The 23,550-nt window shown below is 44.5% G+C and overlaps 1 protein-coding gene across 2 annotated transcripts in view; it reads right to left on the bottom strand.

Moving 5' to 3' along the window:
- OSBPL5 (oxysterol binding protein like 5) overlaps window positions 1–20,581 on the bottom strand; it is a 56,800-nt gene extending 36,219 nt beyond the window's left edge. For both annotated transcript variants that reach the window (XM_026036777.1, XM_026036776.1), the window contains exons 1-3: window positions 20,560–20,581; window positions 12,873–13,029; window positions 8,396–8,469 (exon numbers count right to left, since the gene is read on the bottom strand). In XM_026036777.1, the coding sequence (XP_025892562.1) occupies window positions 8,396–8,469; window positions 12,873–13,008 (210 nt within the window). In that variant the 5' untranslated portion in view covers window positions 13,009–13,029; window positions 20,560–20,581. The remainder of the gene's footprint in view (window positions 1–8,395; window positions 8,470–12,872; window positions 13,030–20,559) is intronic.
- Window positions 20,582–23,550: the final 2,969 nt, after the last annotated feature.

The following is a 23,550-nucleotide window of genomic DNA, read 5'->3' on the forward strand; positions in this document are numbered from 1 at the left end:
TTTCAGAGACTGCAGACTGATCTCATGCTTGTGCTGATGGTCTAAAAAAATGATTTACTTGCATTAGACATGGAAACAACACTACCGTTCCCCAAAACATGGTGCACTTGGAGAGCACATCGCTCTGCAGCAGCCCCCAAGCAGGACCCTTCTCAGACAGGTATCACCAGCAAGGTGTCCGAGCCTCAGGAAGAGCACATGGGGTAGTCCGGGGTCTGCTGCCCTCTACGTGGCCCTAGGGAAGTTACTTCTTCTCTCTGAGCCTGTTTTCTTTCCAACCTTTCATCTCTTGTGCATTTAGACTGTGATCTTTTGGGGTAAGGCACTATTTCTCCTTCTTAGGATGACAGTTTGGTAAAACATTCAGCCCTGGGCCATGTTGATTTAGTGGTTATGACGCAAAAATGAGCTGCGTTAAGGAGACCATACATCAGATGTGGTTCCCATTTATCAGGTTGCTGCCATAACGTAAAACATACCCAATGGGCTCTCAAACTATCCCGTGTGCTTCATGAGTCAGTGTAATCATTTCACAGTGCCTTCAGTTTTGACAGACCTACTTTTTTTTCCTCCCTTCCAGTGACAAARAAATCTCTCCGGCTGCTATAGCCATGAGCCACACTGAACATTAATAGAGCAGGATTTAACGACAGCTGGATCAGTCCTTTCCACGTGACTGACAGGGAGAGAAATATGCAGTGACATGGCCAGATCACAGCAAAGAGGCATTGGCCAGGCTTTGGGGACTGCAGCAAAGCAAAAGCCTGAGGATGCACCCTCTAAATGCAGCATCTCSAAGGCAAAACTTTTTGGATGATGCAGGATTAGAAAGTAGGGACAAGAAGGGCAATTTATAGCAGGGATAGGATCGCTGAAGAATCTAGTGCTTGCTCTTACATACCATGAGTCTACTAAAAACAGAGATATGTTGGAAACTAGAGAATAAATAGAGAAATAAAAATTTCATTCTGCAAAGGCACATAGAGACTCATGAAGTCCCTGATGTGACCATGCAGATTACAAGTGGATTCGGCTTTAGCAGTGCCCAAAGAAAATGCCAGCTCTGGACTCCTGCAATGTATATAACATTTGCCATCTTTGTTTTAGCAGAAAAAAGCCTTCCTCCTCTGCCTGCAATGCAGTCTCTGATGCATATTWTACATCTCTTCTGCATGTGGGACTTGACTGTATAAACACAGGATGTACAGCAGGAACCACGGCAGCCACACGAGATCTGAGCAGCAAACCTGCCTGCACGCTCTGTGCCACGCTTCCAAGGACAGGGCTGCACGTTTGAGGAGGCTTTCAGCTCCTCTTTACAATAAAACACTTCCAGGTGCTTAACTGACTCGGAGAAAGAATCCCCCAGAACTATAAAGARCTTATGCTTTCATAACTGGAGACATGTGGCCTTGGGAATTGGTCAGATTTCTCCCCGCTTCTCCCCATTAGCAGGAGGAGTGTCCTATCCTTGAGACATCATTAGGAGCAGACTCTTTGCAGGCAGTTTCACCTGCTCCAGCACAGGCAAGCACAGGCATCTGTGAGGCAGATCTGTGAGGCATCGGTGTGCGCAGGTATCAGCAAAGCATCAGAATACAAAGGTGCTTTTTACTTAATTAAGCAAAAAACACTGAASTCACTTGTTGCCTGGAGAATTACATCTTACATGAAGGATAAAAATTCTGTATTAATACAGGGGACACGCAGGGCCRCTGCTCTAGGTATTAACCAGGGACGCTGTTCTGCCAGCTTTCTTGGGGCTCCTCAGCTCATACTAAAAATGAGAAAGCATGAAGCTTCAAATGAGGACGGAGGAGGAAAAGATGAGCTCTCCTTATAGCCACTGCATTCTTTAGCAATTCACTGAATACAGTGAAATTTATCTGAAATCAAATTCGTCTGAAACCACTAGGTCAAAGCAGCTGCATGAACAGCGTCAGTGGTTGCTGCCATGGGCACATGAAACAGCGTGTGGCTATTGGAAAATATCTGTGCTGCAACATAATGACTACTGCAGCTCCCCCAGGTGATTATAAAAGGGCCAAGGTTTTATAAAAAGAGAATTTCATTAAAACCARGCAAAAATACTTGGAGAAATGAAGATTTCAGATGTTTCTAACCTGGAACTTCTGTTTCCAGAAGCTTGACCCCTTTCCCCAGGTACTTTTTTAATTAGGCAGATTAAGGGCTTCTCACTGACAACTTTGCCCCTTGTGCTTTACAGGAATGCACMGATCCTAAGCAGTACTTTGCTCCCAGGCAATCCCCAGGTCTCCAGCATGAAAAATGCTGCATTTCTGTTTAGAAAGTTCCTCCTTTTGGTAGAGAGGATAGAATTTTAGACTCCAGGACTAACCCACCATATCTCCCATCTATTTGCACTCTCCAGGCCAAGGAGGACAACACACAGCTTTCTCAGTTTTAACCTGCCGAATAATTGGAAATAATAAGATTTCAKAGTTTTACATGAATCTGTCATAAGAGTTTTGATGAATCTCATAGTAGGTGTGAGGTTCAGTAAATCCAGGCTGCCAGCTGTAAAAATCCCCATGACAAAGCAAGGCTTTACAAGCACTAAGACACATTAAGAGCATTTAATCATGTTCTTTTATTGATCTGCCTTGCTCAGACTGATGGAAAATAAGAAGCCTTTTGTCATCACAGGTTCTGTCATCTTCCTCTCTTCAGAAACTGGGCTACACACAAGCAAAGTCTGGCCCTCTCACTCTGCAGGACCTTGGGAACAGTACTGACCAGACATGGGACTTCATTCAACAGGGAGTGTAGGGAATTTGTGCCCCTTTAAAATAAAACAAGGGGTATTCTAACGAGGCAAGCAGCAGACATGTTTTATAGAGTGCTTCTCATAACGCTAAGTCTAGAAGACAGTTAATCTCCCCAGAACTCTTTTCGGGCACTTTTAGGCCTCAGCATGTTTAAGGGTGGGAACGTGTGGCCCCTTGTTGTGCTCTAGCCAGATGAATCCTTTCCAAGCTGGGCTCGTGGCATTCCTGGACCATGCCTGGATGATATTCACCAAGATACACTTCTTATCCCTAGTAAGTCTGTGTCCCCTCTCATCTCAGTCCTGTAGGGATGCACTGCTGATGGGCAGCAGGTATCACAACACACTGTAATTTCTTGAAGGCCTTTGCAAGGCRACGGCTGCGGTGCTCTGACCATGAGGCTGTTCAGCTCTTTTGCTGCCTTCATTTCCAGGAACCAAGTCACAGGGAAAGGGGCTGCCATCAACTCTGCTGTGGAGGATGCCAGTCCCTCAGCATGTCCCATCTTGAGTAACACCAGGAGAATGTTTTATTTTGTTTAGCAYAGGCAAGTCTCATTGCACAAAATGGACATAAAAAAAAAAAGTGTGTAATAAGAGGCAAAGAGAACTATTCCAAGTTAGAAATGTTTAAACAAAGTCATTCTCTAGAAGCAGCCTGCAAATTAATGGCAGTGAATTGTTCTTTTCTTTGTATCCAAATGAGAGACAAGATGAAATCAGAAGGGAATCTGAAGGAAGAACAAAAGTGGCTGAGGTCATAAGTTTTGTTTCATTAAAGTAAAAATAGTCMTCACATGGGAGACATCTCCTTGCTCCCATATAATGTCTCTAGTTCTTCTCTACAGATAATTGCTACAAACCTGTGTCACTGTAGAAATAAACTCATGAAATAAAAACTCTTCAAACAGTATTAATGCTGTGGAAAAGCTTGGTCTAATATTGCAAGTGAAGTGCTTCTTAAATATCATTCAGGTAATAACTCAGAGATATTGCAACAGAACTTAAACACTGTTGAACAATTTACTATGGGCAGTCCTTTTCTAAAAGAGTAGGTGGTTAGAGCTCATCCAAAGCACAGTAGACAATCGGATTTGCAATTAATATACTGCTTTAGAGAAAGCTGATTATTTTTCACCTCAAACTCCTCAGTTTCCAAAGATTCCCCCTTACATCACAGCAATGCAATATGGATCCTCTCAAGGCTGAAACAGTGCAATGATGGGTGCTAATTAAAAAAAGTGCACAAATAAGTAGCCGAAGCGACAGCAAGAACAGGGGAAAATCATTGCTGAAAGCCAGAAGAGCGCTCCAAGCAACTCAAAACATAAAGTTATACTGCTTTTCAGTGGAATGCTTTGCTCCATTGCATCACATTACAGCAATTAAAGAAAAAAAATCACAGACCTCAAGGGATTGCTACAAGATCATTTAAGTGAGTCTTTCACGGGAAGAATTCAAAGTTTAGAATATTTAAAGAATATTTTAGACAAGATGGAGGAGTTGCACACTGAGAACAATGCTGCTTCATATGACTGCTGCAGTTATAATTCTGACCAGAAATCTCCAGCAAAGCTTCGGTTTCCCCCCTAGCAAATGCTGGATGTAGCTTTTGTTCCCAGACATAGTTTAGAAAAAAAAAGAAAATGAGTGATGAAAAACAACTGGACTTGCAGCTTAAAATTWTGCTTTGCTAAATCGTTTCATGAATCTTTTTGACTTGAGCATCTTCATTTAACCTCCCCTCCTCCCATAGGAAACCACTGGCCCAAGAGGACACGATCGGACTGCTGTGGCTTATCCAAAGCAAGCAACTCTGAGTGCCCAATGACTAGCCCCTACATCTGAGCCTGTGAGTTTCAGGGGTTGCATGTGCCTACCTAGCTTATGGATCTCCATTTTCCTTTATTCTCTGTGCAAAATCCCACTCTCCTCTGCTGTGCAATTTTCCTGTGCTACTCCAGGATAAATCTCTGCCTACTTGAAATTACCACAAAATCCTCTGCAGATCTGCACATGGATTACTTAAAATGCTATGCATGGAACTGAAGAAACGACACCTTGCTGTGCCTTGACCCAGGAATGGAGCATATTTATGCTGATGAGAACAGAAATCATCCTGGCAAATGTGTTTTCCTTAGGGTTTTCTTTTATTTACTTGCCTTCATTCTTTCCTGCTTCCTGTAGTATATTTTATCTGTTGCTTTTTGCATTGAAATGAAGGTATCTACAGTCACCACAAGCAGCATCTCGCAGTAAAAAATGACTTCTTCATCTACTTGGTACCATTCTGCTAAGTCTGGGACATTTTTCCACAACACATGACTACAGTGACACAGAGAAGCAGCCTGCTTAAATCTTGATGGAGACAACTCCCTCTTGATGGAGACAATCACACCTATGATACCCACAGCAGTGGTTTCAGGGTGGCAGTACCAGCACGTGGGGCGGCCAGGCTCCCCACTAAAGCTCTGCTGAGTACACGGGCAGCACTCCACTCCTTGGCCTTGCCAAGCAGATTCATTCCTCCAGCTGCAAGAGCTCACAAGCAGCTCCCTGGTTTGCTGCTATGGGGCAAGCAGGAGGAGGGCTGCCCTTGCAGGTTCCCAGTCCTGTGAATTGCCTTTTATAACAGTCTCAAGTGTAACCACGGCTGTAACTAACTTGGGCTAAAAGCATGACTGAAGGATCAGCTTAAGAACACACAGGCTTCAAAACTACTCTACTAGGGAGTGATCAAGTGACCGTGATTTCTAGCAAGTGATAAACTGCTTATAATTCCTTTACAGCTAAAATAAGTTTCAAGCAATGACTTAGATTTATCTTTCAGATTACCAAAGTCTTGAACAATTTGGAAATGTGGAAAAACTCATTCATGAGGAACCAGGCAATCTCAGCTTTGCCCTCCTGTACATCCCATGCAAACAACAGCCAGACTCCCACAGTGTGATAATTTTAGACTTCATTGTGGTGCCAATATAAGATTGAAAAGAGTGAGGCATCACTGAGCTCCAGCTTGAAGGTTTTCCAGCCTAGTGCTTTAAAAAATACTTCAGCTCTATGTGGGTATATCAAAAGATCACAACATGTTTCTGGACACTAGAATAGCTAGGTAAACATTGAGTAGGAAAGGAGGAAGGAGATAATACAACACTGCAGACAGAAAGGTGACTTAAAGGATGCTAACAGTGCCAAAGGAGGCGCACGAGGAGAGAAAAACATCTCCTGTTACTACCAGGCACGAAGTAACTGTGGTACCTGGCTGTAGAGGAGAGTTTGAGGCTTAGAAATAGTTCAGTGATTTTCTACCTCATTCTGAGCACAGGTCACAGAAAACAAGTCTGAAGGGCTCTTGAAAGTGAGAAATTTCTCACTAAAGTGAGAAATAACCTGGGATAAGCTTTTTTATTTTTTTTCTCCTCCCCATGCAGGATGGCTGTGCCCCAGGGTGTGAGATGCAGAACCGTCCCCAGGCCATCCTGGAGGAGTGAAACAGCAACTCARTTCACCCGCCTGCAGTGACACAGGGGCACGCAGCTGAGTTGGGAAGCCCAGGTCTGCAAGCCCGGCGCAGGACCGAGCAGGTCACGTTGCAGGTCACGAGCGGGCGCCGCSGGATGGCCGATGTGCAGCGGCTGCTGAAGGCGGGCTGGCTTATGAGGGCAGCGACACCCTGCAAACGCAGGGTAAGTATTCACTGCACAGACCTCTTGGCCTTTAGGGGAAAACGTAAAAAGCTTCCCTTTCGGACAGAGCAGAGCTAGCTCCTTGAATTTATCCTGGCTCAGCATTACCTGGTATCACGCTCAACATAACTATAGGGGGAAAATACTGCGGGGGCAAACTCAGCATCTCCATGGGAATACAGATTTTCACAGGAAGATGGAAACAGCATCCTCAGAGCTCAGCCATCTCGCAACCACCTGCTGGCCTGGTCAGCATATATCTGCCTCCAGAACCCTCCAAAGGCAGGGCCCTTGTCAGCCTTTCTTCTTCCTTTTTTTTTTTTTTTAAACTATTTAAAATTTAACTGAACCACCTCTGCCACATTTTCCCTGTGTTGCGGCTCATGCAGATGCTTCTATTTTGTGGTATCGGCAAATGTATAATTTGAAAGCACCTCTCCCACATCTATAAAGGAGGCCAAATTAGGCTCCAATATTCAGCAGACTTATCCAAGGAATAATTCTGTGTCTTTTCTTTTTGTTGAACGGCTGCCTTAACCTACTACATTTACTTTCGAATTCATTAATTAAACCTGCACATCTTGCAATGTGGTTTCTAAAAATTGTTTTCCCCCTGCTTCTAGTAATCTAAACACGACCCAATTAGTGCATAGCCCTTCCTTCAGTTCAAGCTGGTGAAATCACTACTTATTTTTAAACTGAAATACTCAGAGATTGCTATGTATGTTCCTGGACACCTCATAGCAAGATTTCATCATATAATCTTAAAGCTGAAAAAATCCAATATTAATTGACCACGGATTTGCCTAAATTTGCATATAAGATTTGGCACACAGCTGACCAGCTCCACCAGAGATTAAAGAGAGAGTCCCTTTGTACTCCTAAATCTCAGTGATTCTAACACCACTCACGGCAGAGCCTTTGAAACACCCAGCTTTGAACGAAGCCGCGGGCACAGCTGCCGAGGCCCTGGGTTTCTCCACAGCTCTCTGTTTCCAGGTACCCCCATGCAACGGTCTGCAAGCTCCCAGGAAGCACAGCCAAATTTGAAGATGCAGAGCCACTGGCCCATATTATGAGGAATCATTTGTTTCCAGCTGTTCCATTTGTGCTATATTTTCATTTCAGCTGGTGCCATTTGCATTTTATAGCTTCATAGCTGAATAAATTTAGTTAAAACCTTATTATCAGGCTTTGGTCCCATTTCTAGTTATCTTCCAGAAACATGTGGGAGCTGTAGCCATAAACTCCGTACACTAGTCTCAAAGCCAGTCCTAGATTAAAATGTTGATTCCATCTCTGCAGGAAATGAAACCCAGGTGCTCAGTAACTGTAGATCTACAGCCAGGTTTGGAACACCCAGATCCAGAGCCTTTCAATACCATTTATCTCTCTCTAATAGGCTGGGTGGAAATGGTGGGTTCAGAWAAGTTTGGTTTGTTTGCATTCCTTTCCTGCTGCACTGAGTCCTGGAGCCCTTGCCCCACATCTGGGCTCACAGTTTTGGATGAGATGCAATACATTAAATGCTAAATGAAGCTTTCTCTTCCAAGACAAGCAAGCTTTATGATTGCCTTGCTGATCAGAACCAGCAGGAGAAGCCTCAGCTGACAAAATCAACTTTACACCTATAATTGTTCACACCTAACGTATGGCCACAGGAGATCCCAATAAACAGGGCTCTGCTGCCCTAGTAGATGCTATCGAGACTGAGGAAAGCAGAGACTTATCCGTGCCAACCCAGGCACCTGAACACTCTTGTTTTCCACCTCTCAGAACATGCATGCACAGTTCCTGCAGGAAGAGATGGAAATGCTTTCTCAGTGACTTTAAAATAAAAAAGAGAGAGCAAAAAACATCAACCAGGCAGTGTGAGGAGAAATGAACACACGAGTGGAGTCACGTCCCTCTCCCCCAGTACCTTACTGATGGAGTTTGGCGTCTGCGGTGTCTCGTCCTTCAGTGCTGAGGGGCTGTTCCCTTCCACGTCCTTCCCTGCAACAAAGCAGGATTCAGAAATRGAGGATTTCTGTGAGAAGAATCACAGCAAACTTACAGCCTTAGAGGGGCTGCTGCTAACAGAAAGCAAGAGCAGGTGTCATGAGCAACACCAAGCACGCTGAGGCCAAACACACAGACCTCGAGGAGCTTGAAATAACCTAGGGCTACGTGCTCAGCCTATGCAACAAGTACTGCTTGCAACTGATGGCTGGAAACACTCTGATAAACCAACGTGATGGGCACAAAACAACGTGATGGTTGCAGACTCCTGCATGTAAGGCTAGAAAATACCAGAAATCAGGTGGCTTATGCCTCCTTGATCAGCCCCCTTGCATGTCTGCACTACGATGCAAACTTTAATTACACACAGCCTGTTTTTTCCCCTTACACATCTCAWGTCTCAAAGCAAATAATAGATGATATCCAGTTAATAATAAGCTATTTAATATGCCAGCCTCCCTGGGCAGTATCTGGCAACTCTACATAGATTTGCATGATAGCATGCTTTGTTTGAAAAATAGTAGCCATGATCATAAAATGTTACAAGAGACAGAACTCCATACAGACATCATTAAGGAAAAAATATTGCAGATCAATGGAATGTCTTCTGACCAAATTATTTGTTACAATAAGAAATAATTGCACTTAATAAGTAGCATTTATGAAAACCACGACATTTTCTAATCAATGTAGGGAGATATATTTTCCTCTACSAACATACACTAAACTCTGAGTACATTATACACATTATACACTAGTATCAACACATGTAGTCCTGGCCAGGGAATAAAATGAAATGACAAATGCTGTTCTTTCTGCCAGCTATAATCACACCCTTACAGTAAAAGGAAGCACAGTGCCTCTACTTAAAAAAAAAAAGGCCAAAAAAATAGCATCTGATTAGACTAACTTCTCAGTGCCAAGACAGTCATTGTTATCCAATTGCAATGTAGTTTTCCTTTCCAAATGGTTAGCAATTAGAGATTCAATACTGGCTGCAGTACGGAAGGACCAAGCCAGGGGAATCCATAAGCCATTCACAGCACGCTGCAAACATGGAAACCAAGAGAAAGGTGTTGAAACTCCTGTGTGGWCAGGCCTTGGACACACACAGCAAATACAAACCCAGTGAGGGAAACCCTGGCTCTCCCAAAGCCAGGAGGACTTGCCATAGACATGYCAGAAGCTGCAGTGTCTCCTGCAGCCTGCAGCAGAGCCACTGGAGAAGCCAAGCAGCATGAGAAAAGCAGGAGCAGAAGCTCGCTGAAAAATAAGCATGCTGAGAATCCTGTTCTGCACTTCCACCCGGGACACGAGGGAGAACAAAGATCCTGTTCTCATCATGGATTAYGACCTGGATCTCCTCCCATTCCTCCATTCCTTTCTCTTCTGCGAAGGTGCTTTCCTCTCTACTACCCCTATACTCCCAAATGGGGGTAGAGGGATTTGGGATAAACTCACAAAGCTGTGTAGTTCCTGCACTTGTTTCCCATGCAGAGGTCTTTTCCCTGCTTGTATGGGAAAGTAGCATATGGACTAAAAGTTCAAGCGAAGTTAATAGGAGTCAGCTGCTGCTTGCTCTGAGGGAAAGGCATCCATTAGCGTAACAAAACTCACGTCCGTTCTTTAGCATGTCTCATTTCTCAAAGGAAACCTCGCTGCAAGCTGATATCCATACCAAAAGCCTGGACATCAGAGATTTTTGCCTTCTCTCAGGCACAGAGCCGAAAGCATTGGCACATTATCAGGGGTATTTTAGSTGTTTCTGCAGTTCTGGACCATCCCTCCCAGAATATTAGGCAAAGAGGAAAATGCAGTCGTTCACTCATACACACATTGGTTACAGAGATGCATGAAATAGTTTTATGGAGCAGCTTTATGTTAGTTCCTTATGTCAAACTCCCTGGGCATAYTGGCACTTGCAGGGGAAAGGCTGCTTTCTGGAGAGGAGCTGTTCTAGCTGTCTCGAGCAGACTTGGAGCCTTGCAAAGGGTGAGAGCCAAAGGGAGGCCTCATTTGGAAAGCCAGCAAAACCAAATGGCTTCTCTGCGAGTTTCTCAAACAGCCACACATGGAATTAAGGGTCTTGGAAGCCCAAAAGAGCCAGTGTCATCCTGAGCACAAGATCATAAAAGGACCTAAGTATTAACTTGCCCCATGGAAGCAGAAGCTCTCAACTCGCTGACCAAAGAAACAAAGAATAACACAGCAAGAGAAATTACTGGGCTATGGAAGGATTCACTATTAGCTCCACATAGCAATTCTTTTATAGAGTTTTTGATAAAGTTTTTTGACAAAGTTTTATAGAGTTTTTGATAAAAGCTCAGCTACCAGAGAAAGGGCAGGCTCTGATGCATCATAAATCTATCAGCAATAAAGCCCGCCCCAATGCCATGAATGTCACCTCAGTAAATAGCAGCCACTTGGTCTACACCAGGCTGAAATTTAGTTCCAGCTATCTCAGTGAAATTCCCATTTTCATTAAAGTGCTTCTTTTAAGATGCAATTAGGCTAATCTAAATTTTTATTTAGAGACGCAGTGTGATACTTCAGCCTAGTAAATTTTTAAAGGAAAAAAAGTTCCCTAAAATATCTTTTAGCCACTCCTATAATAAATTTCTGCCATGCTGTAAATATTGTACCCATTGAAAGAATGAGAAGAGAGAGATTCTTTCCCTTCTTTTGCTATGGGAAAAAAATGACATGGACAAGGTGAATGAATTAATGTATTTTTAAGAAAGTTTATAAACCAGAGAACATCTTCCTCAATTTTTAGTTACCATATAATAAAGGCTTAAATATGCAAAGAAGTCAAAGAAAGAGGAAAGAAGTTGCTTGCAAATAAAGTCCGCTGGGACCTGAAAGCACAGCATGATTAAGTGGAAAATACTCCAGAACTGAAAGTTCATGTAAAACAAGAAAGAAGTGAGAGACAGAGAGACTGGAAGTAGCTTCCGAATCGCAGCTTATCCTTGGTTGCATCCTTTACAGGGAATGGAGAAGGTGCAAAAGAAGCAAAGATGCTCAGAGTAAAACAGGGCAGGAGAAGGAAGGAGAAAAGAGAAGCAAACAATAACCAAGTGTCAAGAATAGCATCTACTTCTCACAGGAAATCTGTGGCAAACAAGGATGAGCACTGTTGAAATGGGGAAAGAAAGAAAAAGGAAGACAATCCAGACACCTTCTGCACAGATCTCCCCTAGCTGAAGCAGTAACTTTTGTTTATTTAAAAATGTCATTCTCCCCTTTAAAAAGTTTTCTTTGGCCTCTATTCTTCTGGTATATGAGATCTGAGACATACAGGACGTTAGACGTCCTGTTTAAGTTGTCCTTGCTTTGATGATGAAAAGGCTSTTGAAGGTTCTGATGATCTCAGCCGCAGCCAGGTCCATTGAGCACTGCTGAAAACAGGCTCGTTCCTCATTTCCTTGGAGCAGGGACCCACAAAGAGTGATACCTGCAGTCAGAGGCCCTTGAAATCTTTCCACTGAAAGACAATTAGCTCCTGAACCCCGAGCCTGGCTTCGCTCACCTGCAAAGCCCAGACAGCTGCTGAGCGTTACGCACAGATGAGCACTGAAGGCTTTTGACACATGTCATATCCTTTCTCCACCTCTCAGCATTTCTAGACTTCATCTAGGTACTGTGAGGTTTGATTAGTTTGCACTGACATGGCAACCACAAGTGACAGCTCTTGCACACTCTGCAAGGGCTCTCTCAGCTAAGCCCGAGGTGCTTGTTTACAGATGCAGCTGAAGCCTTTCTCACGAAGGGCAATCAACGGAAGACATTCCACAGACTGTTTATTGCAAGCAGCAAACACTGAAGCAATACAATGAGCTCTATTTCCTCTAGATTGAAATCTAACAGATTCAAAGTAAAAAAAAAAAAAAAAAACAACTCAAAAGCGAGCCTGCAGCTTTCTGCAAACTGGCAAACTGACAACAGTGCTGGGAAAAGTGCTTGTAGATATTTACAGACCATTAACCACTAAGTCTGCTCTTGTGATACTTATCCTGGGCTTTGGACCTGAATAGGGAATGCTGCCATTAGAAGTYTGAAAAGTGTCCTGGGCAACGGTTTAAAAGACCCCCAGCATTTTGGGCAAAACACACCAAGCACCTCCAAGGGCAAGTGCCCCAAAACATGGACCATTTCTGAAACATTTCTGAGGCCAYACAGTGTTCAAAGGGCTTTGAACCCAATCTCCAACGCCCACATTAAGTTATTTCTCTTCCTGGCCATCCCCCTGCCTCCCCAGCTTCCCCACAAAGAAACAACCCCTCTATTTGCAGCCGAGCACCTGAAGGACCGCACCGATTTTTCCAGTACGAGAGACAGGCGGTTCAACAGGGGCAAGAAAGGAGACGCTCAGCACCGGTGCGGCAGAAACCCACCTGGGCTGAGYGGGTAGATGTCATTGTCGGTCCCAAAGAAGAGGTTGCGTGTCAGCTTGCGAGGGTCGACCTTCTGTGGGGTGGACGAGGCCGGGCAGAGGGAGAACCTGCGCCGAAGGAAGTTCTCCTCCTTCATGGCATGAGCTGTAGGGGTTTTCTGCAAAGGAAAGAGAGAAAGGGTTTATTTCAAGACACAGGAAATCAAGGTTTCACACCCAGATGACTCTGCTGCTTCAAAGCTACATCGGCCTAAACAGTGTGCCAGATCTTTTTATAGTGTGCCAGAAGGCTATGTAGAGAGAAAAAAAATAAAAATAAAAACTGATATTGGTTGGAAGTTGGCATTAGTGATCTGCTGACTCCCACTATTTGCAAACTGCCGGGAAGCAGGGCACTGCTCCTCAGTCAAACCYGCCACTATAACCTCTGCTCCTCAAAGATCTCTCTAGTAAAATAGCTACTTAGTGTGCCTATCTAATGTATAGTAGCTAAAATTCCTTTTTTTAAACTTTCTTCTTAGGGTTTTGGAGTCTTTCCTAAGTGTAACACCACCAGTGTCAGCAGGGTTTCAACACTGCCCCAGGATTTAGTCCAAGCTGCCTGGAAGTCTGGCTGCCAGGAAGAAAGAGCAGCAAGCGGGGACCTGCAGGGCACTAGGATGGAAGAGCACRGGCCTTACTTCCTAAAAGGCTACATACAAGTAAGTTTTAAGGATATCCCTGAACATGCAATGTCTTATCCCTCCCCACTAGCCATGTGGGTGTAAAAGGCTAACGAGTCAGCAGCAGCTTTTTAGCACCACTGCTTCGCGTGACTCGCGACGCGACTGCCTGGCAAAACTCTCTGCAAACACACCCTGGGGGACCCAAATCCCCATGTTCCCACTCTGACCGATGGCATCCCCAGAGCACCAGGTAACTCATCTTCCTCGTGTTTGGCAYTGTAAACAAGCCTCTTTTTTTCTCCCTGGCATAGATGCTGTTTTGATGGCAGAGAACTGCAGGGGGAAAGGGAGAAGAAAAGAGAAAAAAAATAAAGTTAACCTAAAAAAAAAATGTAGCTAGTTACACGTCTCAAAGCAGCATACTCAAAAACAATCTGTATCTAAATAGCTGCTTTGGGAATGCTAACACAGGGCTATTTTCTGCCCTYGTTCCCAGAAAGGCCGTAGCAGCTCACCCGCTTTGAGATTGCTCTGGAGGAGCTCTGAGCCAAAGCAGAGCTCAACAASCTGCTCCCTGGACAGCCAGGACCCACCAGGCCAGGCTACCTGCACTAGCACTTCTGTCCATCCAGCTCTCCCCTTCTTGACACAAGGACAAAAGAATAAAGCTGCATTCAGCATCATGTTGCCACAACAGTAACACAAGGTATAAGCTGAGAACTACCACGATGTCACACAGATGTTGGTGGCAAAGCTCCTGAAGGCACCTGAGCACAAGCAGGTTGCCTGTCTGAGTGGATCTACCAGAAACGTCTCCTTTCACCTGCTGCTACATACACTATGCAGAGAAACCAACGCTCTACCCTTCCCCTCTCCTATTATTTTACACCTTTCAGCCACAGGATAACTGACAGGATTATTATGCTGATGCTCTCTCCTTGACACACTTATTTAAGCCACTAGCCTGAGACCAGGAAATCTTGCTGTCCTGCTCAACTGAAAAGCCAGGGGGTGATTGCAAAGGAAAAGACTTTTTTGTCAAGCCTGTAATAAGCTCTGATTCTTCTCTTACACATCTCGTTATAGGCCAACAGTAGTTCATATCTTTTAAGCTACAAAGCTCAACTGTAGYGATTTCACTTGGAATGGGCTCTTTGAGGCCGACTTCTCATGGTCGAAGCTCATCGAGATGCAGCAGCTGTGGATCTGCCCGCTGGCTGCCCACATGTGCCCCTCCACACGTGCCACATCACCATCACTCCAGCCTTTTTCCAAAGAGCGCCTGCCGCGGTGTCACTCCAGCCTGTTTATGGAGACCTGGTGGGAAAAGCTCCCTCCCTGGGCTGGCCCTAACCCACCTGGCTGTTCTGCTGTCTGTGCTTTCCTGGGCTTCACTGCAGCTAAAAGCTGATGGCACTTGCACCTTTCCMTCAGTGGGCTAGATGGTGTACATGCAGCTCGACTCACCTCCTGTTTGGGTAAAAGAGGTGACAGACGTTGGCTCATTCTATGAAATCAACCTATCTTAGACTCCCCTGGCATTTCATTCASGGAAAAACTGAGACAGACAAGCTTAACCTACAAGATTTTACCTTATTATGCAGAAAGTGCAGCAGAGAATTGTACAGAAGGACTTGCCAGCATGTCAAGTTTTTTGTACATCAGACACTTTGATGCTTAGTGGGAGAAAATGTAGTTCACATTATTATGATTCTACAAAACTGCTGTAATTTTTGTGCCTGTGGCTCTATGTCTACCACACTTCCTCCTCCTCTACCTTCTCTACCTTCTGCCTTTCATACAGCATTGGCAAAAGTCACAGAAATGTACAGATCTGTATGTGTAGGGTCTAGAAAACCTGAACATACTGAAGCCTTAAAAGCTACAAGAAAATCAATGGCCAGTAAAGGAAGGATGCTGTATCCCCACCCTCTGAAAAAAAGGACAGGATTGTAGACAATCACTGGACACCAGAGCATCCAACATAAGCTCTGCCTCCATATGAGAGCAGAAAAACAAAAAGGAAACGAACAACACAAGCTGCATTAGCTCACTTACCCAGAGAGCTACTTGTTGTATCTTTCCACGGAGCTCTGAATTTTCCTARCCTGGAAAATTCCATAATGCTCTGCAGAACAGTTGCTGACACCGCACAGTCAGAATCCAGGGCCAAGTGACTTAACAGGAGACTGGGAGGAGTTTAGCATTTCTTACACTGGGGCTCTCCAGATCCCCAAATAATCCACCCTCAGCCCAAAATCACCTGGGAAATGCGAGGGGGCACATACAAGGGGTGCCATGAGTACAGCCTTGCACTAGACTAACTTTTTTACCATTAATGCACCATTACCTAGAAAACGCACAAAAATCAACTGGTCATAAAACAGCAGATAAAAAAGCAGCAGCAGAAGATACACTTCTAGGCACAGGTTGCTTGTAGGTCTGGGCTCAAACCTTGCCTGGTTGATTTGAGGACAACATTGTTGCTCTGCAACCCAGATCTACTTTAAGCCACTACGTTGAAGGTTACTTCAGGATATGACAGATGCTTCAYGGAAGCCAATTCTGTGAGTATCAAGGAAGACAGAAATTGTGACAGAAATGCAAAACGGGGCAAGAATTCCACAAGGTCCCAAAATTTGCTGTTATACAACCAAACCACTTGCTCAACGCAGGGCAGCAAATTTCACTCCCTGTTCCTGCTTCTAGTCCAAACCCGGCAGATGAGACAGGAGTTAGTCTAAAACACCATGTGTTGATTTTGAGACTACAAGTGATAGAGAACCCACGTGCTCTCTTAGAAAACTAACCTCATGACYGAAAACCACCAACTTATGTCTTTTATGAAGGTATCTGGTTGCTAGATCTTCTTATGTTTTAATACACTAAAGACCCCTCTACTGAAGGCTGCTGGCTCAGGTAATTTCTGGGCTTCCCTTAGGCAGTCTCGATCATAAAAATGAAGGAAGTTAATACAGAGAGTATTGACGGAGCCACTAAGCAGGGTATTATTCAGGTTGCCCCTTGTGTGTTGATAGCTCTTTAAACCATAATGTACTATTAAGCGGGAGCTGTTCGCCAGGGCTTAAAGAGAATAAATAATTCAGGAGCAAGAAATAAATTTCTTGCTAACCTTGTCTTTGGGACTATTCTGTCTTTTTAAAAAGGGAAAGATGTAGCAGATGGAGTCTCAGTCAAGCCATCATGAAACACAAGGCCCTGGAAGAGGGAAATTTAAGAGGGTGCAAACACCTAATGGTGATTTTTGCTCATGAAAGGCTTCAGTAATAGCCAACAAAACAGAAACTTGGCAACGAAGAGCAGTTATTTTTTCATTTTCAGAAAACCTCACAGCTGCTGTTACAATGTACAGGCACTGCCAACACTCTCCGCTTCTGATGTTGGATCCATTTTGCATGGGGACAACAACTAGYAACTCTATAACTAAAATATGCTGGTGCTGAAATGCCTTTCAATGTAGTTTTTCTGCATTTTGGGTCTTCTCTGCTTGCAGGAAGATAGCAGCCCTTCTTAGCAACTGGCCTCAGCTTTGAGGGATGGAATTTTCCTGGCTCCATCTTCAAATTTTCTAGATTCGTGACATATAATTACCACTGAGTTAAACACTGTGCAGGCATTGTGCTGCCTCTACCCTCCGCAAGCTGGTGGGTAGACTGGTTTGCTTACTGTCCTTTTCAGCTTTTTAAAATAGACTGAAATATGCACATCCCTATAAATAGCTCATTAAGGGTTTGGTATGGTCAAGAAGGCTGCGTTAGTTAAAGACGGCTCTTAATTTATTCAAGGCTTGTTCCAAACAACCTTCTTTTTTTTTTTTTTTTTTTTCTGGTCATTAAATATTTCCCAGAAATCCAATTGAACCATGTTTTGTATACACAATAGTAATCTACACCAGAATCTGCATCAACAAGGAAAATTAAATCTAAAGATACTGACATTTCCTGATTCAATTAGCCCCAAGGAGCTGAAACTTTCATGAATGAAAAGAGAAGGCAAATTATTAGCAGACACACTTCAAGCTRTTACAGTCCCAACTACTGACATGGAAAAACAGCAGCACGTATCTTCCACGAGGGGGAATTACTAGTTGAGTGGTGCACTGGTGATTTACAAACTACCAGTCCAGTCAGATTGTCTTTGAAATTCATTTCTGGCAGCTTCTCCTAAAATACTCCTTTTCTAAGACAGTTAATTGGGCCACCAACCCCCTACTCAAGTTAAATAAAACCAGGCACAATGAAAACCGCCCCTGCAGGCCATTTTTCTTTAAGTAACCCATGTTTTGGGTTAAAGATGTGGCAAAACACACATATTATAGGATACACTGAATGTCTGAGCTGTCAGGCTGTCTGCCGGAACCTGAAAAAGTGCAGTTAGTCACTCAGCTTTGTAATGGTCCAGAGGGGAGACTAAACAAGGCGAGTTACTGAAAAACACTATTCTGCAATCACGGAGCAAAGCTGCAAAAGAACAAAGCTACAGATGGCACCGCTTCGATTACATGAATCAGCAAAGGTAATTCTCATTCTCATCTGCTACAGCAAGCTCGGGGGCTGTGTGATGAGTCCCAGCAGTACACAGGTGGCCTTGCATACCCCATCTCCCTCCGGGACRAGCAAAGACCATCAACAGCAAAATTAAAAGCAACAGCAGGAACCAAATGCCTAAGCTGTGATTAAAAAATAATAATAAATTTTAAAAAATCTCCTGATATTCTAGTTCTGGGAATCCCTATGTGAGCGTGAGTTAAAAGAATGGAAGGTAGGAGCACAAGGTGCCATACATTTTTATTTGATGCATAGGAAAAGCTCATCTTACAAATCAGCTCTGATTTGGAGAAATGTCTCCTGTGAGCAAACATGAGCCTGGCACTGAAGCCATGTTGCGATTGTGAGGGACCCCCACACTTTCATAGCTTTGAAATGGGCTTTGTGTACTGCAATTAGTACTAACTACACAATCCTCATGTGTTTTGTCTCAAAATACTTGCAGTTTACTCTGTAAACATTATGCTAGAGTTTTGCTCAGGGTAAGAATATGAATGAGTGGGTTTCTGAAATGAAGGCTTAGTAACAACTTTGCCAGGCATCTCCTCTGACCTTTAAGCCATAAAGTCATTGTTATGTAGGGGACTCTCAATTTAACAAAGCACATTACGTTTTCCACTAGCACTGAGGGGCCTCTCCTGACTTAGCAACTTCCCTGGTCTTTCCCCTTGCTAACTGCACAGATCATACCTCACTTGCTGTAATTACAGCTAGTACATCTGCTTTAATTACTGCCCTTGTAATGGTAGGCAGATGCAGAATTAAGCACCAGAAGGATGACAGTCCCCAGCAGCCAGCAAATGACAGCAGTGAACAGCTTTCCTAACAGATCTTTGTCTCAACCCCCTTGCTTTATCTGCAGTAAATCACACGTCGTATTATCTCTTTTAGGTCCTGATACATCAAGGCATCTCTACTGGCTAAACATCACGTTCAGGCAGTTTCTCARAGCACCCATCTCTGCAGGAAGGTAAGGTGCTTTCTTTGATTCCTATGGGCTAATACATTCAACTGAGGGCAACCGAAAGTCAATCACAGCCGTTCAGGATACACCAAGGATCTGACTGGTTTAAATAACATCTACCATTATGTGTTGCTGATATCAATAGTTGGGCAGGCTTATAAACAAGGACAAGAGAAATCAAAATACAGATTAGCAATGACTTTCCCCCAAAAGGAAACACACCACCAAGCGCACATGYAAAGGAAAGGAAAACAGGCCCCTTGCCCTTCTGATGCCATTTCCATACCACACACTAGCCCAGAAGCTCCAGTAACAGCCCACTTTGAAACAAGCCCAGGAGGGGGACCTCTCCTTTCAAAAACGCGTCTACTTGTGTACTTCTTTTAATTTTCAGTCAAATGACACAAAAATTCACATTGATAYCATAACCGATTCTTGTGGGTAAATTCTGGAAGACCTCCAGAGGCAGTCAGACATTGAGGTGTAARAGCCATTCATGTACATAAACACGGCTTAGTTTTGCCCTGGCTAGCCTGAGCACGGCTAGCAGGGTGCTGCTCCAGGCCAGKCCATAGCTCGAGTGAAAGGCAGTGCTCCCCAACATTGGCAACACGTGCAGGGCACCAAAAAACACAGTGACTCCGAGCACTGAAAGCTTGATCRAGTTAAACAAACATTGAGCTTTGAATTTATGTACAAATAACACCAAGCCCAAAGGCAAAGGCATTAGACATATGACTCAAACCCCATCTAGCTGAAAAGCCAATATGAAGCGTTCCGATTCCTTTTTATTGCTGCYATTAATATTGATCGCTCGTCCCCTGGGGATTTTAGCATGCTTGAGATGTGCTGCGTACGCCTCTCTGAGCCTTGTCATTTCAAGATGCAAGTCTCCACTTTCCAGGGATAGCACAGATGTAAAGGATACCTGCCTTCAACCCATTAACCTGCCTTTCCAACAGCCATCCACAATTTTGCATGTGCTTCCTTCCCAATGCCCTGTACCTTCCACACACACTGTCAGTAATTTCACCCAGTGACTTCTAACATCTCCCTTTCCATCGGCAGCAGCAGCCACATCTTCAAGGTATTTTTTTTGATATTTTTCTTTAAAAAGAGCATATTAAACAGCATCATTATAGCCTTGTACTGCTATCTAAATCACATAATGAGATCATATTCCTTTTTAATGGAAGGATCCTACTTGAAGCTTTAATGACATTTTAAAAAATCAACCCAACTACTGCAAGCCTTGCTGATGACTTTCTATGATATCCACCTCTGCTTTTATATAATTAAATCTAGAAATGATTGTGCCTCAGGGCTGCCCTCCCACCACACAATTAGTAGGAAATACCAAGCTAATTTTAAGACTCGCTTATGTGCTTGATAGTGTCCTCCTGACATCAGTCCCTTGTTTGCGAAATACTGCTCCCTTGCAAGAAAACAACAATAACCGTCCCCCCCCCCAAAAAAAAAAATCAGAGTCACCGAGTGCTGTGACACAGTGATCCAGAAATCTTCCAGTCTTCCGCTTTGCTGTTCCTCCTGTTAGACCCAAACCAGTTCCGTAAACCTCAAGGGGCTGGACAAGGAGGGGAGAATAAACACAACCAACTACATCTTAGGGAAGTGCATCTATTTTTGAAAAGATCCTTATATGTCCCCCATTTTACTCTCCCAGCTTTCTTGGTTGCTGTAATTACCATGGTCTGCTGTGCAGCAGCTGAAATCTAGCGTGCCACTTAAACTCCCTTTGACACAGCTGCTACCCCGACACTTTAATGGAAATTAGCATAGTATGTGTTTCTGCACAAACTTCACCGTTTCTAGACGAGAGCATCAAGCTCTTCTTTCGACAATTCGAAGGCAGCACAGAAGTTATTTTGGTCCTAGGGTTTTAATTAAAAATCTTCATGGGAGGAGGAAACTAGACAATCCACAAAGAGAATTTTGGGTGGGATTTATGCCACATAAAAGGACCCCAGAGGACTCGGGCCGCACACAGACTGACAATCTCCCCGTGTCTGCACTGCTGACTCCTCCTCTGCTCGTAGGAGCTGCTGCATGGAGTGCAGAGGCCAGGCACAGAGCCACAGGGCCATAACTAGAGCCTTGGAGACGCACAGAAATGAGGCAGTTATGGGTGCACTTTGCCCCYGAATTCATTTCAGCCAAAAGGAAGATCTCCGAGTGACTCACATATGCTCTGTGCTAGCTGCAAGCTTGCTTTTCTAAGAGCATCCAGCTAGTGGCAATTTGTTGGAAACACCTGATACTGAGGRCCTGAGCTACCTCTCCCTCATATTGCTTTTATATTGAGCTAGTCCCAGCCATGCTAGTCCAGGCCAAGCACCTTGCCCACCACGCCAAGGCTATCTTATATTGACATGGAAAGATTCAAGGAAACAGTCCCAGCTGAAGGGAAGCAATAGTGCTGAAGCACAAGCCCTCCTCTTTGCCAGCCCTGCCCGTGGCCCAGGGGCTCAAAAGTCACCTGCAARACACTGCTCTGCAGTGCGGACTGCGGCCAGCTCATCTCTCCCACAGCTCCAAAGCCTCCACAGGCTCCACGCACATATTGTACTGCTGCTCTGTGACTTTTCCAAAGTAAAACTAAACACAGCAAACTAAAATATCTTGAGTAGGGGACATTTGGGTGCCTTTTTAAAAGAGTGGTGCTGCCTCTCAGCCCACAGCACTGGGGGGCAGTCTGGGCCGACAGGGAGGCAAACCTTAGAGACCTGCAACAAGCGGTGGTGGTCAGAGCCAACGGGCTGTTTGGGGGGAMCACCTGGTTGCACTGCAACAGCAAGCTCCAAAACTACCACCTTGGAGTGGTTTATAAAACCTCACCTTGGAGGGGTTTATAAAGACAGCAGCCCAGATGGACAAGATCTGAAAAGTTTGGGACGGCAGCAAGGGAAGCACTTAAAAAGGCAAGGTGATATAAACAAATAAATAAAAGGTGATATAAACAAATATCACCAAAATTAAGGAAGCACTTAAAAAGGCAAAAGGCTAGAGGGTCAGTTGCTGGCGTTTTAGTGCCTCTGAGAGGTGAAAAGCCCTCAATATACATGCCAAATTCCCTTGCACAGCAGGAGCTTGCACTGCTATTGCAGCTATCAGGGATAAATACTATTGCCCAGCAATTAGCAATCAACTGGCACAGCACCCAGAGCTAGGAGCTGTGCAAACATGTAGTAAATTACTGTCTCTGTGCCAAAAAACCTATTAGGTTTCTGTCCCAAGCAGCCCCTCACACCCAAATACGTTTGCGAACAGAGCAGCAGAATGTGCCAGGTACTGGCAGAGTCAACCAGCGAAAACTGAGCCTATATAAACTGCCCTAAAACAACCTCTCCTCTTGCAGGAGAAAAGGGTCATGCAGCTTTATTTATTCTGTGCTAGAAAAACCAAACCAAACCTCAAAGCTTTAGTTAGGTCCCCGATCAGCTAGATTAGCAGCCGCACTGGGAAAAGCCCATCAATAAACCCACAATATTTGGGAATTAAAGTATGTGACCTGAATTTTTCAGAGTTTCCCCCTTCCGCACTTGCCTGCTGATTTCCAATGCTGCTAAGCACCTCTACATTCCCCTGCCAGCTTACAGGCATTTTCAAGAAAGCATTACTGTAATTTGCATCTCTGCCACGGCCCCTTACAACCCCAGCACGCTGCAAACGCACACAGAGGCCAACAAGCAGCCTGAAAATGAATGAAGCCTTCTGTATCTTATTGAAAACCCCAGGCATGACTCACGTGTCCCGACTTCACAGCCAACATACCAGCCGAGCCTTAGTTTCTTAATTGCAAATCCCATTGGCAGGCAAAGCAACGCTGAACCCTTCCAGCACCGCTCCAGTCGCAAAGGCAAGACCGCAAACGCGCACCCAAAACCGGCTCGCCAAGGAGCTGCTCAGGCAGCCTGCGCACCCAGACTTGTTCTAGACATGGCTTTGAATCGGTTCCTCTACTTTGAAGTGCTATTTATCGATAGAATTCCGCCAAGGCAACTGAAGCGGGGATGCAGTCGCAGGCAAAGCGGAGAGGGCGGTACTGGAATAGCCTGCTCTCTGTTCCCCCAGGGAAAGGAGCCATGGCAGTGCCAGCSTGTTCACAGCGGGACAGCAGCACCGTGGAGGGTTGCATCAATCTACAGAAGTGCAGTTAAAAGCAGYGCAACCTGCTTACATAGGCAAGGCCTCATTTTATACACAAGTTGCTTCTCGTCTGGAAATAACAACATGCAGCAGCAAAACACCTACTCTGCAAGCAACACAAGCAACGCAGGGCAGCATCAGGAGGCTGAGGGTTTTAGCTGAACAACATTGCCAGCAGCTGATAACGATTGCTGTGAATAAAAACAATRCAAGGAGAAGGCATTTTCATGCTGGCAGTCAAATATTGCTGGTTTATACCTTGCCCATGCCTTTCCTTTGGGCAGCTGAACATTTTTTTGCTCAGGCTATTTAGCA

The sequence above is a fragment of the Nothoprocta perdicaria genome, unplaced genomic scaffold (genome assembly GCF_003342845.1).
Source record: "Nothoprocta perdicaria isolate Ctin4 unplaced genomic scaffold, notPer1 scaffold_186, whole genome shotgun sequence".
In the NCBI taxonomy this organism is placed as follows: Eukaryota; Metazoa; Chordata; class Aves; order Tinamiformes; family Tinamidae; genus Nothoprocta; species Nothoprocta perdicaria.